This window comes from Echiichthys vipera (genome assembly GCF_963691815.1).
Source record: "Echiichthys vipera genome assembly, chromosome: 1".
Taxonomy (NCBI): domain Eukaryota; kingdom Metazoa; phylum Chordata; class Actinopteri; order Perciformes; family Trachinidae; genus Echiichthys; species Echiichthys vipera.
In genome coordinates, this window is record NC_139826.1 from 40,007,910 (window position 1) to 40,032,909 (window position 25,000).

Consider the following 25,000-nt stretch of genomic DNA (forward strand, 5'->3'; position numbering starts at 1 on the left):
GACCGTGAGGGCAGCGACCGTGAGGGCAGCGCCTGTGAGGGCAGCGACTGTGAGGGCAGCGACTGTGAGGGCAGAGACTGTGAGGGCAGAGACTGTGAGGGCAGCGACTGTGAGGGCAGAGACTGTGAGGGCAGAGACTGTGAGGGCAGCGACTGTGAGGGCAGCGCCTGTGAGGGCTGCGACTGTGAGGGCAGCGACTGTGAGGGCAGCGTCTGTGAGGGCAGCGCCTGTGAGGGCAGCGGCTGTGAGGGCAGCGACTGTGAGGGCAGCGGCCGTGAGGGCAGCGGCCGTCGCTCCCTCTGCTCCCCCCGCCGCCACAAACATGAATATTGGAATTATGAGGATTGGCAGCAGGACGGGAAGAAAGCGCCATTAACACGTTTACGTATCCGTGGTCAGGTTTCAAATCGAGTCGTTCAGCCTTCTTCCTTTCTTAACCTGACTCCTCCAGATGGACTGGTTCTCGCACTGCCCGCTTGAAAGAGGTGGGCTTTAGCGGAGCCGTTTGCACATGTACGAGCACGAGCGTGCGCACGTGCACGAGCACGAGGCCTACGGCAGTTCTGAGGTCATTTCCTGTGCGCCTGTTGGGACGTAGAAAAAAGAAGGAGGGACCATGCGCGGACATTTCAAACAATGGCGGTGAAAGGTTCACGTTGGTGTGATGCGGAGGTGGAGTGTTTACTGCAGATTTGGTCGATGAAAAGATTCAAAAACAGTCGACAAGACGCACAAAAACTCCGAGGTCTACGGAAAGATCTGGAAACAAAGCCACGCATCGCCATGACGTCATCAATGCGTGTGACGTGTTACGGCGTGATGACGTATAGGCAGCAAGAAGCATTCTCCGAGGCCCAGGTAGTGTGAGTACAAACGGGCCTGGAGGGGGGGACAAGGACCCTAAAGCACGGGGCACGGGACGGAGGCACAGTGGGAGGGCGCCCTTAGACTCAAAAATGAACTCAACTAGATTGTGGAGGTCAAAGGTCGTGGTCATTGTCCCGTTGAACGTGCACAAAATATCTGAGGAACCCTTCAAATGTGGATTTGGATTCAAAGACGATGAACTGATTGGATGATGGAGGTCAAAGGTCACTGTGACCTCATAACTCGAGACTTTCTAATTGGCTGACAACGTTTCACTCAAATGTCAGGATGACAGGATAAAACGATGACGACCCTTCCTGTCCAAAAGGTCAAAGGTCAACAATCCTGATGTTTGATCCCTCAGGTCGTGACTCCTTCTTGTTCCCAGGAGCAGAGACGCAGAGTTTGACGTCTTTGTTTTGCACCGAACTGTCACAAAAAACATGCATTGATAAAAGAAATTGAGGAACTCTGAGGGAGACGATTGTGGTTCCGATCCGTATTTGTTCCCTGAACGTTGGCCCCTCCCTCTTCCCCGTGGTTGGCCAGATTCTCGCCACATCATTTGTCACTTTGATGAGTCGACGACGACGACAGAGCGTCTTGTCTGCTGCGTGTGTTGTGTTCCTCTTGTTTCTCTTGCTGCTTTCCACCGACGCTGTTTTGTGTTTTCATGCGATAAAAGTCCAGGAATGTTGCTTTAAAACGTTTTTGTTGCAGCTTTTCTAATAAAAAACCCTTTCAGCACCGAACTGAATGTTGTAGCAAAGCCTTGAAACATATTTCATGATGTCTGACTGTGATGAACTCACAGTCGGAGCTCTCATGGTCACCTGCTCTACTTCCTGTTAAATCAGGAAGTAGACCTTCTATGACTCTGTGGTGGCATCAGCCATTTTCTATGGAGTAGTCTGCTGGAGCAGCAGCATGTCGGCCGCAGACAGGAGGAGACTTGATAAACTTATCAATAAGGCCGGCTCCATCCTGGGACGCCCTGGGGACTCAGTGCAGGTGGTGGGAGAGAGCAGGATGCTGGACAAGCGTCATGGCTGCTGGTGCAGGAGTCCCACCCCCTGCAGGTCACTCTCACAGCACTGGGCAGCTCCTTCAGCCACAGACTGATGCACCCTAAGTGTGCGAAGGAGAGGTACCGCAGCTCCTTCAGCAACAGACTGATGCACCCTAAGTGTGTGAAGGAGAGGTACTGCAGCTCCTTCAGCAACACACTGATGCACCCTAAGTGTGCGAAGGAGAGGTACCGCAGGTCCTTCCTTCCTGCTGCTGTCAGACTTTAAGTCAAGTCAAGTCAAGTCAGTTTTATTGTCAAAAATTGCAATATGCATGACATACAAAATGCAAAAAATGAAATTACAGTCCTCTCAATCAGCACTGCTCCCAATAGACTACTGACCTCATCCTGTACCCTGCACTGTGCAACATGCCTGTACTAAGGTCACTTCTGTTTATTTGGACTTATTTAATCATATTTATTCACTCCATATCACATTATTACAAAACAAACCAAACAAGAACAACTGCACTATATCATGTCAATATGTATATATGTCTATTTTCCATTTCTTCCTTTTTTAAATTTAACTTTATTGCTTATTTTTGCTATTTTTTATCTTATTTTGTAATTTTCTTTTGCTGCTGTGACAAAAGAATTTCCCCGTCTGCGTTAAACATTAAAGGTTTTCTGATTCTGATCTGAGAAAATCACAGAGTATATTTTGTTGTGTTCAGGAAGTTCTAGTTTCTTTTCCTTTGCCTCTTCCAGCTGACGCCAGTTATACGAATTATACTCGTGCCCGTCTTCGTGACGCTGTGCAGCTTCCTGCGAGTCCTCGAGGTGTGTCCATCCATTAACGACTCCGCCGCTGTGTCTTTGTTTCAGGTAAACCAGGAGAATGTGGTGAAGGTGGGCCACAGACAGGTGGTCAACATGATCCGCCAGGGGGGCAACCGGCTCCTGATCAAGGTGGTGACGGTGAGCCGGAATCTGGACCCGGACGACACGGCGCGCAAAAAAGGTACGGAAAAAAACGTGTCACGCTTCCTTTCACAGGGCTACGGTAAGGTCTGAGCGGGATGTTCGCTGTTCAGCGTTGTCCTCCGATACAAAAGCACGCACGGATTAAAGTGTAATGGTAATGAGGAGCTTCAGGTGTGGAGCAGCAGGACACAGCTGTAGTGAAACCTTCTTACAGATGTATTAAAATACCACAGTCCGCAGTGAGGCAGCATGCTGACTAATGACGTGTTATGTAACAGTGTGTCTCAGAGGCAGAGAGAAACCCGACTTACTCCTTGTTCACAGTGCAAGCGACAAATATTACACAGAGCCAGATGTGCAGATATGTCCCATAAAGCTGCCACGTTTTAGTAAAGGCAGCATATCCGTCCACTTCTACGTTAGCAACCGTAACTAGGCACCAAAGGCCTGTCGAACTTTCAGAGCGAATGAACAGTGTGAACTTGAACCTGCGAGTCTCTCACACACACACTGTATAAAAACAGACGTAGCGTCTCCGTCGAGGTCCGTTCTCTCAACTTGATCCTCGCCTACGGGAGTCTCCATCTTCCGCCTCATTTCCTCGACCAAAAAAAGGGCATGTATGTGACGTTGGGGGGAGGGGCATACGTCCATCTGGCTGACGTTTACCTCCGAGGAGAAGTGAGGGCCAGAGGCTAGCTGTCACTCAAGAGGCCACGCCCCTAATTATTCATAAACTTTAACCTCCAATAAAATAAAAACTAGCCCCTCCCCCTCAGTGTTGTCATGGAGACCTGAGCTAAACACACAGACTAGAATGTTCTTTTGTCCTTAAACAGGTTTAATGATGCTGTGTAAACGGCCTGTTTAACATGGGGCTCAATGAGAAACTGCTCTGTTATGAAGCCTGCCCCTAGTGGACACTCAGAGAACTGACGCTGACGGAGCTTCCTGATTGGAGCAAACAGGAAGTCGCTGTGGTGGGGGTGGGGCTTGGTCTCACAGCATAAATAAGGAGTTAGGGTCCGACCTTGTTTCTCCCTCGTCCCGGTGATCACCACATCAGCTGATGCTGTCGTTAGCATGTCCTGCATGCACACCGGCCTCGTTTTCAGACCTGTCTGCTCTTCTGAAAAACAAAATATTTTCACTCCCAGAACCATTAAATGTGTGTTCCAGCTCCGTCGTTTCATATTAGCTCACTGTAGTGGCACTGATTCGCATGCTAGCTTTGTAATTAACGGCGTATAGCTAGAAGTTTCCGATGGAGTCATAGCTTAACGTTTTCTTTGTTTGTTTATCCGGATGACTTTTGACCTGAACCCACATGAGAGAGCTCCACGTGCAGCTTTATTCCTGATCAGTTGTAGTTTTTTTGACATTACTTGTTGAAAAGTGAAGATTAAATCACACGTAAATGCGAAATGCTCGCCTGCGAATATTTATAGCGGTTCCGCCAGATCTGCTGAACAGGCTTTTTATTGTGAAAGGTAAGAACAGCAGCAGCGGATCTGGTACTCGCTGCTTCTGTCGAGGTTGAGACGCGTAAAGTTTGTTTTTCCTGGTGCGAAATCTTTTGAAAATCGACGTCGAAGAAAAGCAAGACCGTACCTACTAACCATCAAGCATGAACACAATCCATGAGAAGATGTGAAACCCAATGAAATGTGTTTTAACCCTGAGTGTGTGTGTCTCCCTCAGCTCCTCCGCCACCAAAGAGAGCCCCGACCACGGCCCTGTCCATGCGCTCCAAGTCCATGACGTCTGAACTGGAGGAACTCGGTAAGAGCGCCGTGGTTTCACTCTTCCTCCCGATGTCGTTACAGAGCTTCGTGTCTAACGGCTCCTCTCTCTCTCTTTGTTCCTCCTTCTTATTCTCGGTGATTGGTTAATCTCTCAATAGTGGATAAAGGTAAGCAGTCAATGCTGCGTAACCCGTTTGACCTCCATTTTGCTTTATTGCAACATCGCCCAGCGCTCAGCGGCTGAATGCAGCTTCTCCTCAGGCTGATGCAGTTTCACTCTCCATCGTTTGCTCATTTTGCTTTGGTTCGCCTCTGGAAAAGTGCTCTTCCTCCTCGCTCGTCTCCTTTGACCTTGTGCATGACGGACTTGCTTCTAAAGACCCCTGCACCCGCACATATGACATCAGTATACGAGTACCATCCCTGTCCTTTATGTGTTTGTATCTGTGTGTGTGTGTGTGTGGTGAGGACCCCTTCACAGGACCCTCTGTGCGCTGTATAAAAAGTGCTGCGTCGCCCCTAATACCTCCTGACAGACAGGACAGTCAGCGTTTCTGAGACACAGGAGGCCACGTAAGGATGAAGGAAGGAAGGAAGGGAAGGAGGGAAGGCAGCATGGGAGGGAGCGAGTAGGAAAGAGACGAGAGGGGAGACTGTACCAGGGTTTCTCCTGGAAACCGTAAAGTAAAGCCGGTGAGACACGCAGAGCCTGGTGTTTGTACGCGTCAGCCTAAAGTCTTCGCTTTCATAAACGCCACCACACCTTCCAACAGTCCGACGTTCTTAATGTGAGGCGGCGGCGTTTGCATTTGCTGCTCTGACGTGGTGCAAAGAGAGTGAGCAGTTAACTAATAAACGAGTGACGCATAAAATAGGTCAAACAATAACTAGCTGTGACAGAGTGCAACGGGCATCGTGGTTAAACGCAGGTTTATACAATATACAACAATATGCAGCGTGCAGTTTAGCAGCATGTTAAATATAATAGGTACAAAGTAAATAAGTGATAACAGTGTTAAAGTGTAGCAGCGTTTCCTACAGAACTAAGTGACAGCGTTCCTTCTCTCCGTGTTTGACCTCAGTGGGCGAGGCCTCGAACCAGGAATATTTAAGGGCGTAACGTGTTAATGACGATCGAACTCAGCCGCAGCGTTTATCAAGGCCCGCTCATTCGTACGCTGAGATCGGTCGGATACGAATGTTTCATAAATCACACGTGGGTCCTGTCCTACGACCGATTCTGCGCTCAGATCTGCGCGCGTTTCCACGCAAGATTTATAAATGAGGCCCTACATTACCAATCAGTACGTTACCAATCACTACGTTACCAATGACTACGTATCACTGCGTTACCAATGACTACGTTACCAATCACTACGTTACCAATGACTACGTTACCAATCACTGCTTTACCAATCACTACGTTACCAATGACTACGTTACCAATCAGTACGTTACCAATCACTACGTTATCAATGACTACGTTACCAATCACTACGTTACCAATGACTACGTTACCAATCACTGCTTTACCAATCACTACGTTACCAATGACTACGTTACCAATCAGTACGTTACCAATCACTACGTTATCAATGACTACGTTACCAATGACTACGTTACCAATCACTACGTTACCAATCACTACGTTACCAATGACTACGTTACCAATGACTACGTTATCAATGACTACGTTACCAATGACTACGTTACCAATGACTACGTTACCAATGACTACGTTACCAATCACTACGTTACCAATGACTACGTTACCAATCACTACGTTACCAATCACTGCGTTACCAATCACTACGTTACCAATCACTACGTTATCAATGACTACGTTACCAATGACTACGTTACCAATGACTACGTTACCAATGACTACGTATCACTGCGTTACCAATGACTACGTTACCAATCACTACGTTACCAATCACTACGTTACCAATCACTACGTTACCAATCACTACGTTACCAATGACTACGTTACCAATCACTACGTTACCAATCACTGCGTTACCAATCACTGCGTTACCAATCACTGCGTTACCAATCACTGCGTTACCAATCACTACGTTACCAATCACTACGTTACCAATCACTACGTTATCAATGACTACGTTACAAATCACTACGTTACCAATCACTACGTTATCAATGACTACGTTACCAATGACTACGTTACCAATGACTACGTTACCAATGACTACGTTACCAATCACTACGTTATCAATCACTACGTTACCAATGACTACGTTACCAATCACTACGTTACCAATGACTACGTTACCAATGACTACGTTACCAATGACTACGTTACCAATCACTACGTTACCAATCACTGCGTTACCAATCACTACGTTACCAATCACTACGTTACCAATCACTATGTTACCAATCACTGCGTTACCAATCACTGCGTTACCAATCACTACGTTACCAATCACTGCGTTACCAATGACTACGTTACCAATGACTACGTTACCAATCACTACGTTACCAATGACTACGTTACCAATCACTGCGTTACCAATCACTATGTTACCAATCACTACGTTACCAATCACTGCGTTACCAATGACTACGTTACCAATGACTACGTTACCAATCACTACGTTACCAATGACTACGTATCACTGCGTTACCAATGACTACGTTACCAATGACTATGTTACCAATCACTATGTTACCAATCACTACGTTACCAATCACTGCGTTACCAATCACTACGTTACCAATCACTGCGTTACCAATCACTACGTTACCAATGACTACGTTACCAATCACTGCGTTACCAATCACTGCGTTACCAATCACTGCGTTACCAATGACTACGTTACCAATGACTACGTTACCAATGACTACGTTACCAATGACTACGTATCACTGCGTTACCAATGACTACGTTACCAATCACTACGTTACCAATCACTATGTTACCAATGACTACGTTACCAATCACTACGTTACCGATCACTACGTTACCAATCACTGCGTTACCAATCACTGCGTTACCAATCACTGCGTTACCAATCACTACGTTACCAATCACTACGTTACCAATCACTACGTTACCAATCACTACGTTATCAATGACTACGTTACAAATCACTACGTTACCAATCACTACGTTATCAATGACTACGTTACCAATGACTACGTTACCAATCACTACGTTACCAATCACTACGTTATCAATCACTACGTTACCAATGACTACGTTACCAATCACTACGTTACCAATGACTACGTTACCAATGACTACGTTACCAATGACTACGTTACCAATCACTACGTTACCAATCACTGCGTTACCAATCACTACGTTACCAATCACTACGTTACCAATCACTACGTTACCAATCACTATGTTACCAATCACTGCGTTACCAATCACTGCGTTACCAATCACTACGTTACCAATCACTGCGTTACCAATGACTACGTTACCAATGACTACGTTACCAATCACTACGTTACCAATGACTACGTTACCAATCACTGCGTTACCAATCACTATGTTACCAATCACTACGTTACCAATCACTGCGTTACCAATGACTACGTTACCAATGACTACGTTACCAATCACTACGTTACCAATGACTACGTATCACTGCGTTACCAATGACTACGTTACCAATGACTATGTTACCAATCACTATGTTACCAATCACTACGTTACCAATCACTGCGTTACCAATCACCACGTTACCAATCACTGCGTTACCAATCACTACGTTACCAATGACTACGTTACCAATCACTGCGTTACCAATCACTGCGTTACCAATCACTGCGTTACCAATGACTACGTTACCAATCACTGCGTTACCAATCACTACGTTACCAATGACTACGTTACCAATCAGTATGTTACCAATGACTACGTTACCAATGACTACGTTACCAATGACTACGTTACCAATCACTACGTTACCAATCACTACGTTACCAATCAGTACGTTACCAATCACTGCGTTACCAATCACTGCGTTACCAATCACTACGTTACCAATCAGTATGTTACCAATGACTACGTTACCAATGACTACGTTACCAATGACTACGTTACCAATGACTACGTTACCAATGACTGCGTTACCAATCACTACGTTACCAATGACTACGTTACCAATGACTACGTTACCAATCACTGCGTTACCAATCACTACGTTACCAATCACTAGTTCTACGAATTTAAATGAGTATTTGAATCCTTAAGAGAACACGAGTCAACCATGAACACGTGGTTAGTTGCAGGTGTGTTGGTGCACGGTTCTGAAAAAGCACCCTGTGCTTTACCGAACTCTCCTCTGGATCGATCAGAGTGTCAAAGGTGTGCGAACAGGCAGGGGAGAGATGAAAGGGGGATGAATAAATGAACGACAGGAGACGACGTCGACCTGTTCGGGAGGAAACCGCTGACAGGAAAGAAACTCCCGTCAGCAGGTTTCCTCTCGAGCTGCTTACTTGACACATTTGCATTTTGATTCTTCACTTTATAAATTCATGGAAGTAATAGCTTCCTGTTGGCGGTGTTGCTGAGTCCAACGTGCGTTTGTGTTTTAATGTGTGAGTGTGAATGTGCACACAACACAACACAACACCTGCCGCAGGAGGACACATTTAAATAGATGAGAAATCCGCGGACTGAACTCTTTTAGCAAATATATATTTATTTATTATTCATCTTGTGTGAAGGGCGGCGTCTTTTTTAATGCTTTAAAGACTCAGTCATCTCTCTCTGTCCCCCTCCCTCAGCCACTCTACGGAAAAAGAAAGGTGGTAAGTGTCCGCAGGCATGTTTACGTCCCATCCAGTGTCTCCACACGTCCACGTGTGTCGCCTCACCCCACTGTGATGAACTAACACTGATCTGTTTGTTGACTTTTTTTATATTTCTACAAGCACTTTGATGCTTTTGACACTCTGGTGTTGCTGTACAGCCGTAGTGTGTGTTTGCATGAGATCTTGTCCTTGGTGCATGCGTTAATGTCGTCCGACAGATGTTTCAGCTCCTCCGTCCTCTTCCACGATCGCAGATGGTTGTGTCGTCGTCGTCTTCTTCCTTCTGACTCGGTTCAGATGTTTCACCGTGTGTGTGTGTGTGTGTGTGTGTGTGTGTGTGTGTGTGTGTGTGTGTGTGTGTGTGTGTGGAGTCAGAGTGCTTCCTAAACATTAGCAGCAGCAACAACAAATGCTTTTATATCTGGGAGAATTTCAATTCAATCCAATTCTATTTTATTTACAGTGCCAAATCATAACAAAGGTTATCTCAGGACACTTTACAGAATAGGTAAAGACCACACTCTATGACTTATTTAGGATTTACAGAGACCCAACAATTCCCCCGTAGAGTACGGTGGAGACGAAAACCTTCCCTATAACAGACAGGAACGTCAGACAGACCCAGCTCTGTGGAGGACGCACATCTGTCTGCACCGGAGAGAGGAAGAGAAGGAGAGAGAGAGAGAGAAAAGACGGACAGATGGACAGAGAGAGACACACTTACAGTAACTATAATAACATCTATAGTAATGTGAATATAACGTATATGTTAAGACAGTTAATACAACAGAGTAGTAGAAACAAGCTAAGGTGATATGACAATGACAGCAATGATGGTGGCAAGAAGAAGAAGAAGAAGAAGAAGAAGAAGAAGAAGAAGAAGAAGAAGAAGAAGAAGAAGAAGAAGAAGAAGAAGAAGAAGAAGAAGAAGAAGAAGAAGAAGAAGAAGAAGAAGAAGAAGAAGAAGAGAGAGAGGAGGAGGAGGAGGAGGAGGAGGAGGAGGAGGAGGAGGAGGAGGAGGAGGAGGAGGAGGAGGAGGAGGAGGAGGAGGAGGAGGAGGAGGAGGAGGAGGAGACGCACACACGCACACGCACGCACACACATGCACAAACACACACACACGCACTCATGCGCACACATGCACACGCACACACACACACGCCCACACACACACGCCCACACGCACACACACACATGCACACATGCACACACGCAAACACGCACACATGCACACACACGCACACATGCACACGCACACACACACGCACACACGCACACACACACATGCACACACGCACACACGCACACGCACACATGCACACACACACACACGCACACATGCAACACACGCGCACACACACACGCACACACACATGCACACATGCAGTAGCCCTGCACTGCACCAGACCCACTCGTTACTGCTGGACTTTTACGACCTGTCCCTGTTCAGCTTCATGTCGGTTGTTCCTCGTCCAGTGTGTTGCGTTGTGGAAACGGGTCTTCCAACTAAAGTTCAGCTGAACACAGCACGCTGCACTGCGTCGCTGTAGAAAAAGAAAACAATGCAATCAAACGGATTTTATCGCCTTTACGTCGCCCGGCCTTGATGTGAGGGTGTGTTTGTGCAAATGAGAGCAGGAAAAACCCACACTGTTACTGTAAGTCACTGTTTGTTCATGTGTGTGTGTGTGTGTGTGTGTGTGTGTGTGTGTGTGTGTGTGTGTGTGTGTGTGTGTTTGAGGAGGGGGAGGTTTATTCCAGGAAATGTTTCACTTACAGGTTTCCAGGGCAACCGTGTTGCATGTCGTCTGATTTGCTGTAGCAGCAATCCAAGTGGGAGAGCGAGGAAATGTGCATTTCTCCTGTTTTGTGTGTGTGTGTGTGTGTGTGTGTGTGTGTGAGAGTGTGTTTGTGTGTGAGTGTGTTTGTGAGTGCGTGCGTGTGTGTGTGTGTGTGTGCGTGCGTGTGTGTGAGTGTGTTTGTGCGTGCGTGCGTGTGTGTGTGTATGTGTGTGTGTGCGTGCCTGCGTGTGTTTGTACGTGTGTGTGTTTGTGTGCGTGCGTGTGTTTGTGTGTATTTGTGCGTGCGTGTGTGCGTGCGTGTGTACGTGCGTGCGTGCGTGTTTGCGTGCGTTTGTGTGCGTGTGTGTGTGCGTGCGTGTGTGCGTGCGTGCATGTGTTTGTGTGTATTTGTGCGTGCCTGCGTGCCTGCGTGCGTGCGTGCGTGCGTACGTTTGTGTGCGTGTGTGTGTGTGTGTGTGTGTGTGTTCGTGTGTATGCCTGCGTGCTTGTGTGTTTTCGTGCGTGCGTGTGTGTGTGTGTGTGTGTGTGTGTGTTTTCAGCTGTAACAGTAGTTCAGGTCATTGATGCTCCTCTCCTCCCCTTTCCTCCCCCCCCCCCCCCCCCCCCACTCCTCTCCTCTGTGTGTAGATGCGCAGAAGAAGAGGATTGTTTTCCAAGTCACTCTAAGTAATCACTCCCCTAATGCATGGAAGCTTTCTCCATCCTAAACACAGCTATCCAGGGAGGTCACACAGTAAGAGGCTAGTTCAGGGCTAGCATGTAGCTTCTCTGGGTGGACTCTACCCGCCGGCATCATCACACCAGAGGGACGTTCACTTGGGCCAAATTTGCCGTTGACACCTTTCCCACGTTGCAGACTCAAAAGAAAGATAACGGCAAACTTGACCTTGACCTCACGTTCATTCCTCATTCTTTACATGCGGTGAGGGAACGCCCCCCAGAGTTGGATGATGCTGCTGAGTCGGCTGTTTGGAAAGAGCGTGCACGGCTTGCGAGGCTGGACACCCCCCTGACGCATTTCACCAAAGTCCTCCTGTCCTCCCTCCAAAACGTGTTTCGATGTTCGTCCGTCTTTGTTTCCGTCTCATTTGCACCTAAGCGTGGAAACACAGGGAGGAGTCGCTGTGAATGATGAGCTTGCGTTTGGCCCGTGAGAAACTTAAGTTCTGTCAAACCCCCCCCGCTCGTCTTTTTTATTACTCATGAATTACGGCTTCCTCTTCTTCTTCCAGACAAGGTTGAAGAGATGACGCACGCCCAGAAGAGCTCGCCTGTGGATATGAAGATTGCACGACGATCAAACCGCGCCCCGTCCAGCCGCTGTTTGGTCACAGCAGCTGACATGAACGTAGGTGAACTCGCACACGTGAAGGTGGAACGTGCACGAGTAAATGTTAGATTTGTCATCACACCGTTTATTTTATGGTGTTACTTTGTGATTCTGAAGGAACGGTGTTCTCGTGTGTTGTTATATATATGTTGGGCTGCCTCCTGTGCCACAAAGCAGGGGTGTCAAACTCAGGCCCGTGGGCCCAATCTGGCCCGCGGAGGGGAAGACACAGACTATATACACATGAAGGGAGGGGAAGACACAGACTATATACACATGAAGGGAGGGGAAGACACAGACTATATACACATGAAGGGAAGACACAGACTATATACACATGAAGGGAGGGGAAGACACGGACTATATACACATGAAGGGAGGGGAAGACACGGACTATATACACATGAAGGGAGGGGAAGACACGGACTATATACACATGAAGGGAGGGGAAGACACAGACTATATACACATGAAGGGAGGGGAAGACACAGACTATATACACATGAAGGGAAGACACGGACTATATACACATGAAGGGAGGGGAAGACACGGACTATATACACATGAAGGGAGGGGAAGACACAGGACCTATATACACATGAAGGGAGGGGAAGACACAGACTATATACACATGAAGGGAGGGGAAGACACAGACTATATACACATGAAGGGAGGGGAAGACACGGACTATATACACATGAAGGGAGGGGAAGACACGGACTATATACACATGAAGGAGGGGAAGACACAGACTATACACACATGAAGGGAGGGGGAGACAGACTATATACACATGAAGGGAGGGGAAGACACGGACTATATACACATGAAGGGAGGGGAAGACACAGACTATATACACATGAAGGGAGGGGAAGACACGGACTATATACACATGAAGGGAGGGGAAGACACAGACTATATACACATGAAGGGAGGGGAAGACACGGACTATATACACATGAAGGGAGGGGAAGACACGGACTATATACACATGAAGGGAGGGGAAGACACAGACTATATACACATGAAGGGAGGGGAAGACACGGACTATATACACATGAAGGGAGGGGAAGACACGGACTATATACACATGAAGGGAGGGGAAGACACAGACTATATACACATGAAGGGAGGGGAAGACACGGACTATATACACATGAAGGGAGGGGAAGACACGGACTATATACACATGAAGGGAGGGGAAGACACAGACTATATACACATGAAGGGGGGGGGGGGGCACGGACTATACACACATGAAGGGAGGGGAAGACACGGACTATATACACATGAAGGGAGGGGAAGACACAGACTATATACACATGAAGGGAAGACACAGACTATATACACATGAAGGGAGGGGAAGACACAGACTATATACACATGAAGGGAACCACAGGTGGAAACAATCAAGGATCAGGGATGACGTCAGACCGGTGACCCAAGAGGAAGGGCAAGTGACCTGGAACCAGAGGAGAGTTACCTTTCAAAATAAAACAGGAAATTCACAAGACGGTAAACCCCAAAGACAGGACAGACCTCACCGCGGAGAGACACAACTAGTGTATGGTGTGAACAGAGAGAGCTCAGAGTCTCTCTCAAATGAAGCGACTGTGGACGGCAAAAGAACTGAGAACCTCTTCTATTGGTCCACTTTAGGACCGAGGACGGAGTTTGGTTTGTTTAAAAGGGACTGTATGTGAAAAGACCCTGTTGTTAGTGTTGGTCTCCACCGGCAGCGGAGAGCTAATGAAGAGTGTGTATTTGTGGGTGTGTCATTAACAACGTTCTCGTTTGCAGTCCATGTATCACGACCGCCAAGGAGTAGCAGTGGTGCCACCCACTGTGCCAGGGGCTTTCCTGGGGCTGCCAGAGAAGAGCACTTTGAAAAAGCAGAAGTCCATAGGTATGATGTGTGTACTGTCAGTGTGTGTGTGTGTGTGGGTGTGTGTGTGTGTGTGTGTGTGTGTGTGTGTGTGTGTGTGTGTGTGTGTGTGTGTGTGTGTGTGTGTGTGTGTGTGTGTGTGTGTGTGTGTGTGTGTGTGTGTGTGTGTGTGTGTGTGTGTGTGTGTGTGTGTACATTAGTCCGGTACCTTGTGCTTTTAGCTTGTCGTAATATTCTATTAATGCTCGGAGGACTTGCTCCGTGTGCTCGAGCAATATTAAAGCTAATTATAGATGAATTAGAACGATCCAGTCAGCAAAGTGTGTTTTCAGGCGCTCGTCCAGGAGGTCGTTAAGCATCTGCTGAAGCCTCGTTCTCACTGCTGCACTGGACGGACGTCATGCAGCCTCATGTCACTCACCGCACTCTTGATCTGCAGTGCCCTCATTATCATCATCAGGACGAAAATCAACAATAGCCACAATTCCATCAAACACTTTTTCGATATTACCTTTAGAACCGTACTTAACCCGTACGGACGTGTATCTCAACACTAGATCTGTTTTGCGTTTCCTCTGCAGTATGTACTCTTGCATGCAGGTGGGGTTATTACGGCATAGTTAGAGCCCTGGACAGATGAGCTGAAAAACCTTTTAGGGCGCACTCACACTGTCCTTCCGCACCGGGCTAAAAAAACAGGTTTTTCAGCTAAAGCCTAGTGCGTTTGACCAGTGTGAGTGCAACCGCTCCGCGCATAACTGCGGCCAGCTGGCCGTCCACGTTCCGTTTGGAGAGGTGGGCTTTAGTAAAGCACGTTTGCACATGTACGAGCCCGAGCGTGCGCACGTGTACGAGCACGAGGCCTACGGCGGTTCTGAGGTCATTTCCTGTGCGCCTGTTGGGACGTAGAAAAAAGAAGGAGGGACCATGCGCGGACATTTCAAACAATGGCGGTGAAAGGTTCACGTTGGTGTGATGCGGAGGTGGAGTGTTTACTGCAGATTTGGTCGATGAAAAGATTCAAAAACAGTCGACAAGACGCACAAAAACTCAGAGGTCTACGGAAAGATCTGGAAACAAAGCCACGCATCGCCATGACGTCATCAATGCGTGTGACGTGTTACGGCGTGATGACGTATAGGCAGCAAGAAGCATTCTCCGAGGCCCAGGTAGTGTGAGTACAGACGGGCCTGGGGGGGGAGTACCCTAAAGCACGGGGCACGGTGCAGAAGGACAGTGTGAGTGCGACCTTAATTTCTCACCGCTACACCCAGCTCTCCCCGTATTGCCTCTTCACTGATAATGCAAAGAAACGTCTGCACCAACCAATTGACTTTATTGTTTCTAGCTCCCCCTCTTACTAAAGGTATCAGTGCGCTCGTGGGGCAACCAAAAAACGGGGGAAATGGAAATGCGAAAATAACTGTTCTAATGCGTAACGGACCGAACCGGACGCCTGGTGCAAACGAGGCTATTGGAAGCATTTTTACCTCTTTACCACTCACTGTTTAAGTGAAAACTAAACACAATTGATGATACTTTGTGCAAGCCGTTTTGGTCTTGGCTTGTCTTCCGAATAGATTTAAATCCTGCATTCTTTCTTTAATCTAAATTTTTGTCCATTTTCAAGATTTCAATTGTTAGATAATTGGTCATATTGTTACACAGCTACTCTTATCTCTTATCTATCTGGCCTCTCACAAATTTCAGGAACTCTGTTTGGACAGATAAAGGTTAAGAAAGAGCTCACTTCAGTAAATGAGACATCTCTTGTGGAAGGAGAAGGCCATGCTGGAAATGAAAAATAGGGCTGTCTCCCCCAGGTCCTCACATCATTTTTCTTCCTGTTCAATTTCTCCAAGGTACAACGGAGGACGAGAAACAGGGATTCCTCACACCTCCCCTACTCAAGTTCTCCCGCAGCCTCTCTATGCCCGACACCTCAGAGGACATCCCTCCTCCACCAGCCATTTCACCCCCTTCGCCGCCTGACTACAACTCAGCTGCCGGCCCTACACCCAAGAGCTACGGCACCACACGACCCAGCTTCATGCAGAACTCCCCCAATGCAGTGAAGACCATTAGCCGAACCACCGACGTCGGTACGTTAAGGCGTGGCTATTACCGTCAGAGCTCAGAGCAGTTTGAAAGCACACGCACCCGAGGGCGCACACCGGTGCCGGAGAACCCTTACTCTGAGGTCGGCAATAAGACACTGTATGTGCCAGCCAAACCAGCTCGAAGGAAGGGCATGCTAGTAAAGCAGTCCAACGTTGAAGACAGTCCTGAGAAAACCTGTCGCATGCCTTCGAGCCCCTCAGGCGCAGTTTCCATGCCTACCACACCTATAGAACGAACGTGCTCCTCCATCCCCATCCCCACCATCATCGTTAAAGAGCCTTCCACCAGCAGCAGTGGCAAGAGCAGCCAGGGTAGCAGTATGGAGATTGAGCCCACCACCCCTGAACACCCACCTCTCACGCCCACTGTTTGTGGTTTGCGTCCTGAAGACCCTATGTCACTAAGCAACCCCTTTGCGGCAGCTATTGCCGGTGCAGTACGGGACCGGGAAAAGAGACTAGAGGCAAAAAAGCACTCAATTGCCTTCCAGTCAATAGACATAGGGGACGATGACTACACTAGTCCCACACCAACCCCTCGTCTTCGTCATTCAAAGTCCATCGATGAAGGCATGTTCAGCGACGAACGGCTTCGAAGGATATTGGGTCCCCCTCCCGCAGCACAGCTTGGGCCCCCTGTTGGTGGTGGTAGTGGCAACATGACAGATTTCAACACTCCTGAGCCAACAGTGGTACGGGAGCCTCTAAACACTAGAACAGGCCAGTGTCCTAACCTGGACAGTCCTGTAAGTCTCCCAGCCACTCCTCCTAAGAGCCACTACAGGGCCAATGGGACCTACCTCCATCCTGTCACCGGCAAGCCCTTGGATCCTAATTCTCCACTTGCTCTGGCCCTGGCAGCTCGTGATCGTGCTATGAAGGAGCAACAAAACCATCCTCAGAGTCAGCCTCCAAATCCTCCTCAGGTTCAGCAAACGCCCAAGCATGAAGCCCAGTCCCTCCCAATCCAGCCAAGCCACAAACCAGACCTCAACCAACCGCTGTTTATTGACACCAAACTACGCTCCGGCATCGAGACAAGTTTTGCTGCTATCTCCACAGCAACCATGGGGCGGCCTGGCAGAGGCGGCCTGCGGAGGCAGATGACGGAACAGAAGTATGAGTCTGATGGGGCACGGGAAGAACGGCAGCATCAGGTAGTTGAGGAGAGGAAAAGTGCGCCGGCGGATGTGGCGGACACATCACAGCCCAAGTCAGCCGGGCTGTTGATGGTCCACACCAGCAACGAAGCAAGCAACAAGGTAAACAACCAAGAGGTGGAGGGACAGGACAGCAACAGGCCATCTGAGCTCAAGGACCCCAACCAACCCGATCCTACAACACTGTCAGCCAACCCCCAGCCACCCTCGTCACGGAGGAACATTCCCTTAGGCGAGTCAATGGATGAACCGGTAAAACTCCCCTTCCGCATCCCCCCTCCCCCTCTTGCTTCAGTTGACATTGACGAGGATTTTGAATTCACAGAGCCCCTCCCCCCACCGCTGGAGTTCGCCAACAGTATTGACATTCCTGATGATCAGGCTAGTGCCATTGCAGAGATGCTTAAGCAACAGAGACGAAATGGGGGACCCACTCTACCCCCATACCACGCTCACGCCCCACCACCTGTCACTGATCAACACAAAAGGGTGGCAAACAGTATGCCCCCCTCATATCCTCCTCCTCCACCTGACTCAGAGTCTGGAGTGGGTGACTCGGGCATCGAAGAGATAGACAGCCGCAGTAGCGGGGATCCTCAGCATATGGAGACAACCAGCACCGTTTCCAGCATCTCCACCCTGTCGTCAGAGGGAGGCTTCTGCGACAGCGCTCTGGAGAGCCTCTATGCCACCGCAGACGGACATGCCTTCTTGGTGGATAGGCCCCCTGTGCCACCCAAACCTAAGGGCAAGTCAGTCATCAACAGAACATCGCTTTATCATGACGCTCTTATTGAAGAGCCCCCGGAGTCCTACGGGGCACCGCCTCAGGCCCCTCCACCTCCCCCTTCATCCTCCGAACCACCTAGGACTCCTACTCAAAGGACATCCAAGCTATGGGGCGATCAACCCCCTGAGCTGCGCAGCCCCCCATCCACACCAGACGGCAAGAACACCGTTATCACAGAGCTGAGCTCCATTCTGCAGCAAATGAATCGCGACAGGCCAGCCAAGCCAGGAGAGAGCCTCGACTCCCCCACGGGGACCAGGGGGGGCTTTGGAACAAGGTATGTGAGAAGGAAGCAAGTATTGCGAGAGTTTTTGCAAATCTAGGGTTACCATGTAGACAAGGCTGATGTTTTAGGTTATGACTTTAGGTTTTACTTCCTCTGGTTTTATGATATCTATCACAAACTACACAGAGTACCAGCTGATCCTCTGCATGCTCATCCCTGATAATACTTATGAGATTGGTTTTGTGTGGGCAGGACTTTCTGTCGTCTTGTTGATTAAAGCTGCTGTACATTTAATGAGCAACCAAAGGGAAGGGGTTCTAGAGTATTACAACAGCTGTTTTGTGTTTAATATACAGTGTGTGAGGCTGCAGGGGTGCCTGTATGTCATGTGGAGGATTGTAGATGCGTAGTCGACCCAAGGTTCTTCAGAGTCTTCATTTTGATGTGATTGTACTCTGTATCTTTACTCTATACACTAATACAGTGTCCGCTCGAACCGTGCCTGTTTGGAACAAGCTGCTTGCTTTACCTCTGATATCGCTGCTTCCAGCTTTCGTGAGAAGTCTAAATTTGTGAGGTTTGCATGTTACGGAGTCACGATCCATGGATATCTCACTGTGCGAGCTCTTAACATGAAGATGAAAGAGTTACTTTGGGGAATTACATTTATATTGTTCCCTCGTCAAGGGGCTTTTGATAAGATGCCTGAAACAATGTCTATGCTTAACACAGGCATAAGAGATTTGAATATTTTGACACTTTCACGGTTATCCAAAATGGCGCTTGCTGACAAGTGGCTAAATGAGACGACAGAGCTTGTCAGGGACAACAAACGTCTTCATGGCAAACAGGAAATGAGTTGGAAGATACTGGTGGTGTAGTTGGTTACTACTTCTAGCTAATGCATTTACGCTGGGAAAAACGGGAATAGTGCTACACGGTGGTGTGGTGGTTAGCACTGTTGCCTCACAGCAAGAAGGCTCCTTGTTTGAATCCCGGCTGGGGCCCTTCTGTGTGGAGTTTGCATGTTGTCCCCGTGTCTGCGTGGGTTTTCTCCGGGTTCTCCGGTTTCCTCCCACAGTCCAAAGACGTGCAGGTGTTCGGTTCATTGATGACTCTAAATCACCCGTAGGTGTGAATGGTTGTCTGTCTCTGTTCGTCTCTATGTGTCCTGTGATAGACTGGCGTCCTGTCCAGGGTGGACCCCGCCTCACGCCCGATGCCAGCTGGGATAGGGACAAGCGGTTGAAGATGAATAAATGAATAACGGGGATAGTCAATCATATTATAGTGGGGATAATTTGATTGATTGTCTTGTTGGACTAAACTTGTAAGTATCCTTTGTTCGCCATAGATCTTATTTTCTGCAATAATCCCAATTGAAAAATCGAATTGCCGTGTTGTCGTGGAAACCAGGGTCAGCCTACCAAACTAAGTCATCCCTGCAGAAACTCTATAGGCAATACACATGAAAGTAAAAGATGTTTACCTCTTAAAAGGTAGCATTAAGAGATGGTACTTTCGATATGATTAGATGGATTTCCTGCACAACCGTGTTTTAGATTATTCCAGACATGCAGGAGTCCAATTTACCGTGACTGGCACAACGTTTTGATGGACCCTGCACCTGAATGAGGAGCTCATGGTTTTTTAAACTCACATCTTCCCTGAATGAGAGAGGGAAATAAAAAGCACGCTACATAATTCACCGCTCATATGCATTTTGTATGAATGGTCCCATCGCTCATCAGAGAGGTGTAGAGAGAAAGGGTTGACTCCTCTGGGCGCTTGTGCCGTAAGATCAACACAGCGAAGTCCATTTGTGGTAATTACGGAGAGACGCCCAGCAGACTCTCAGGTCCGGCCTCGTACTCTCCTTCACGCTTCACGCCACACGCTATCACGTTAAACTCGTTTTCATCTGTTGACCTTTACACCTTGCACTCATTTCATTTTCAGCTCACGCCTCTACATCTCCATCTCCATCTCCATCTCCATTTTCTCCAGTTTCCTGTAGTTCCTTCACCTCTTCTTTCTCCACGCCCTCTGTGTTTCTCGTCTTCACAGGTAGGTTCCATCGGCTGCTATCACGTCACACTAAAACCCTGTTTACACCGCGTTGTGTTCATTCTTATGCATCACTGCCGTGCTGCGTGGTGTCTTGTCTTGTTGGTGTCTACAAGTCCGACTGTGTGTTTACAGTCTTAAACACACTTGGAAAAATAGAAGTTACATGGTCGAACTTTATGTAGATGTGTTCAAATCAACTCACAAACTGCCGAGGACATGTTCGTACACGTACTCTTCTGACTAAACAGAAAAATACAACCGTTTTCCTCTTTAGTCAAACTAAGACATGAGCTTAATGATCTCATTAAAGCCCTTCTAAACTTTCTTGCATGTCTCAGTTCGAGCACTCGGCGCCTCCTTCCAAAGTCCCACCGTGGGAAGTCCGAAGTTTCGGACCTCCAACAGGGCAAAGTGGTTCGAAACTTCTGACTTCCCATGGCACTTGAACGCTGCATGAACAGCGCAAGTGAAACAGGCGACGGATGACAGGCAGTAAGCTCGGCAAATCATGGTTCGGACATCTAGTAAGGATGCCCCCTGGGCCGAGGAGACACACATTACGTTTTTGAAGTGGACCGGACTCATAAGGCGGACACAGGCATTTGTTCTGTGCTCTCTGAGTGCCCTTATAGTTTTATGCATTCATCTTCAGCCTCTTGTCCCTCGGGCGTGAGGCGGGGTCCACCCTGGACAGGACGCCAGTCTATCACAGGACACATAGAGACGAACAGAGACAGACAACCATTCACACCTACGGGTGATTTAGAGTCATCAATGAACCGAACACCTGCACGTCTTTGGACTGTGGGAGGAAACCGGAGAACCCGGAGAAAACCCACGCAGACACGGGGGAGAACATGCAAACTCCACACAAAAGGGCCGGGATTCAAACCAGGAACCCTCTCGCTGTGAGGCGACAGTGCTAACCACCACACCACCGTGTAGCCTCCTAGTATCAGATGTGTTACAACGGTGTAAAGTTTCTCTGCTCTGGACACTTGACGTCTTGATTCACAGCAAACATTCTCGTGCAGTTCAAAGAATCCAACGCACCCCCTGATTATTACTGAGGAGCTGACGTGAAATACTTTTCCCATCTCAGCTCATATCCGCAGTAAACCTGACGCGAGTCGGTAATAACATACAAGAAGGACGTAAAAGTCTCTGCTTTCTAGAAGTGATAAGAAACTTCCGCGTGCGGGACAATCCTCTCAGTTAAGACATCATCTCAGATGCATGGCTTGGGGGGAGTAAACAGTGTACTTTGAGAGGCTGCCAGCTTCGTGCACCTGAGACCGTAGCATCATAAAGCCTCTAACAGCACAAACAAACTCTTCGCCTTATAGACAAAGCTTCTTATCACCGACACGGCAGAACAAGAGACGCATAAGACGCCTACTGTCGCGCCGTAATCGCTGTAATGTTAATGTGATTCTGACAATCACAGTCCGTGCACACGCCACAGATCCCCTCCCACCTCCAGTAACAGGAAACGAGTAAATGAGAAACGTATCCATAGGGTCGTGTTGTGGGAATTTTGGATATTTGTAATTCATAATCCTAGTTTAGTGTCTCCTCTGTTGAACCTGATCATGTGACCGGTGCAGAGCTCGTTTGTGCTAAAGACTGTTTTTATGGCCTGTGTGGACCCTGTTTTAGAGACCTTGGCCTGTGTGGACCCTGTGTTAGAGACCTTGGCCTGTGTGGACCCTGTGTTAGAGACCTTGGCCTGTGTGGACCCTGTGTTAGAGACCTTGGCCTGTGTGGACCCTGTTTTAGAGACCTTGGCCTGTGTGGACCCTGTGTTAGAGACCTTGGCCTGTGTGGATCCTGTGTTAGAGACCTTGGCCTGTGTGGACCCTGTGTTAGAGACCTTGGCCTGTGTGGACCCTGTGTTAGAGACCTTGGCCTGTGTGGACCCTGTGTTAGAGACCTTGGCCTGTGTGGACCCTGTTTGAGAGACCTTGGCCTGTGTGGACCCTGTTTTAGAGACCTTGGCCTGTGTGGACCCTGTGTTAGAGACCTTGGCCTGTGTGGACCCTGTGTTAGAGACCTTGGTCTGTGTGGACCCTGTTTTAGAGACCTTGGCCTATGTGGACCCTGTTTTAGAGACCTTGGCCTGTGTGGACCCTGTTTTAGAGACCTTGGCCTGTGTGGACCCTGTTTTAGAGACCTTGGCCTGTGTGGACCCTGTGTTAGAGACCTTGGCCTGTGTGGACCCTGTGTTAGAGACCTTGGCCTGTGTGGACCCTGTTTTAGAGACCTTGGCCTGTGTGGACCCTGTGTTAGAGACCTTGGCCTGTGTGGACCCTGTTTTAGAGACCTTGGCCTGTGTGGACCCTGTGTTAGAGACCTTGGCCTGTGTGGACCCTGTTTTAGAGACCTTGGCCTGTGTGGACCCTGTGTTAGAGACCTTGGCCTGTGTGGACCCTGTTTTAGAGACCTTGGCCTGTGTGGACCCTGTTTTAGAGACCTTGTGATGAGAGAAGTTCGGAGTTGTAAGGTCTGAGGCATGTTGTGTTTGGTCTAAAGACGTCACCCAACCAAGGCTTAGCTCGTTCTATCTGTGACCTTGTGACCCGGTCTGTGACCTTGTGACCCTGTCTGTGACCTTGCGACCCTGGTCTGTCTGGATGGGGGGTCTGAAATCCATTTCCACAACATCAGCTAGTGTTTAAACTAATTCTTCTTGCACTTTGGTGGCGATCGCCCTGTCAAAACACCACAAAAAGCGAGAAACTGCAGCAGAACAGATCCGTCCAGTTACGGATAAAACCCGTGAACGGCGTCCGACTGCTGACACGGTTACGTTTTACAAAACAAGCTTCATCATGTGCATCGTTGCTCTGAAGGGTTTGTGTCTCTCTCACGTGTCACCGGGGTCTCGGATTTGTCTCTATGCTCCGACGGGGGTTCTCGTTTTTTTCCACGTCTTTGTCTCGTGGCGAGGGTCGCCGGTCGCAGGTCGCCGTGTACCGAGCGGCAGAAAAGGTTGCAGGCGCTCAGAGACGTCCAGATAGAGACCACGTCGTCGTAGGAAGAGGCCCGCGGAGGGGAAGGGTGGTCCTGCTTCTGTGACCGTCAAACAGATGGCAACAGAGATGCACAGAAGATGGCCTAGATTCACACATGCTCTCCCTCTCTCCCTCTCTCCCTCTCTCTCTCCCTCCCTCTCTCTCTCTCTCTCTCTCTCTCTCTCTCTCTCTCTCTCTCCCTCTCCCTCTCTCCCTCTCTCCCTCTCCCTCTCTCCCTCTCTCCCTCTCTCCCTCTCTCCCTCTCTCCCTCTCTCTCTCTCCCTCTCTCTCTCTCTCCCTCTCTCCCTCTCTCTCTCTCTCTCTCTCTCTCTCTCTCCTTCTCTCCCTCCATCCTTTGCTCTCCTGCTCTTTCTCTTCTTCCTCAGAATCAGATTTTCTCCTTTGGACATTTGTGAGTTTTCTTTCTCTCTTCTTTCTTTCTTTCTTTCTTTCTCTCTTTCTTTTTTTTATCCCTGTCTCTTCGTCGCACGGATTAAATGTGCGTTGGTTGTGCCTATGGACGAAAGGGTTGCCTAGCAACCGGCGGATGAGAGCAGCCTTGAGGCCTGCAGTGATGTCAGTCTGAGTCAGGGGAGGGGTGTGTGTGTGTGTGTGTGTTAGAGCGTGTGTGTGTGTGTGTGTGTGTGTTTGTACATGCGTGTGAATTTGTGAGAGAGAGAGAGATGGAGCAAGTGGACGGCAGCGGGCCTAACCCTCAGCAGAGTTCAACATCATCTCACGCAGGTCACGTGCCGCGCTGCTTTAGTAGGCCAGCGTTACATAACGCACCACAGCCGAGTCAGTGTGTGTGTGTGTGTGTGTATGTGTGTGTGTGTGTGTGCATTCAAGCTTCTATAAATAAAGCAAACGTGTGCATGCATGCCAGTAAGTGCGACCCTGAATGCACGAGCTGTTGTGTGCTGGAGAGAAGCGGGGAGTCATGCGATGTGTGGGCGTAGTGAAGGCGAGGTCTCCCACCGCAGATATCAATAGCACTGCATCACTCTCCTCCCAACCTGCTCAGCTGACGGAGCGCCAGCGTTGGTCCTGAGACGCGAACGCCAGCGAGGGACACGTGCTCACGTTAACGGGTTTTAGTCCGTGTCTTCACTGAACGCAGCTCGTGCCTGAGTGCTTTAAAGCTCTACGTGAGGACTTTTCGTGACACAATTCAGAATTAAAAGTACGTAATTGCTCGTTG

At 48.6% G+C, this 25,000-nt stretch overlaps 1 protein-coding gene across 1 annotated transcript in view; it reads left to right on the forward strand.

Moving 5' to 3' along the window:
• The window catches only part of shank2b (SH3 and multiple ankyrin repeat domains 2b), a gene marked incomplete at both ends in the record, with an annotated part of 138,868 nt that overhangs the window by 108,848 nt on the left and 5,020 nt on the right, over positions 1-25,000 (forward strand). The window contains 9 exons of the mRNA XM_083920918.1: positions 1-399; positions 2,648-2,719; positions 2,765-2,900; positions 4,565-4,645; positions 9,376-9,399; positions 11,832-11,870; positions 12,437-12,552; positions 14,335-14,440; positions 16,282-18,766. The exon at positions 1-399 is cut by the window's left edge and continues 59 nt beyond it. Of these exons, the coding sequence (XP_083777044.1) occupies positions 1-399; positions 2,648-2,719; positions 2,765-2,900; positions 4,565-4,645; positions 9,376-9,399; positions 11,832-11,870; positions 12,437-12,552; positions 14,335-14,440; positions 16,282-18,766 (3,458 nt within the window). The remainder of the gene's footprint in view (positions 400-2,647; positions 2,720-2,764; positions 2,901-4,564; positions 4,646-9,375; positions 9,400-11,831; positions 11,871-12,436; positions 12,553-14,334; positions 14,441-16,281; positions 18,767-25,000) is intronic.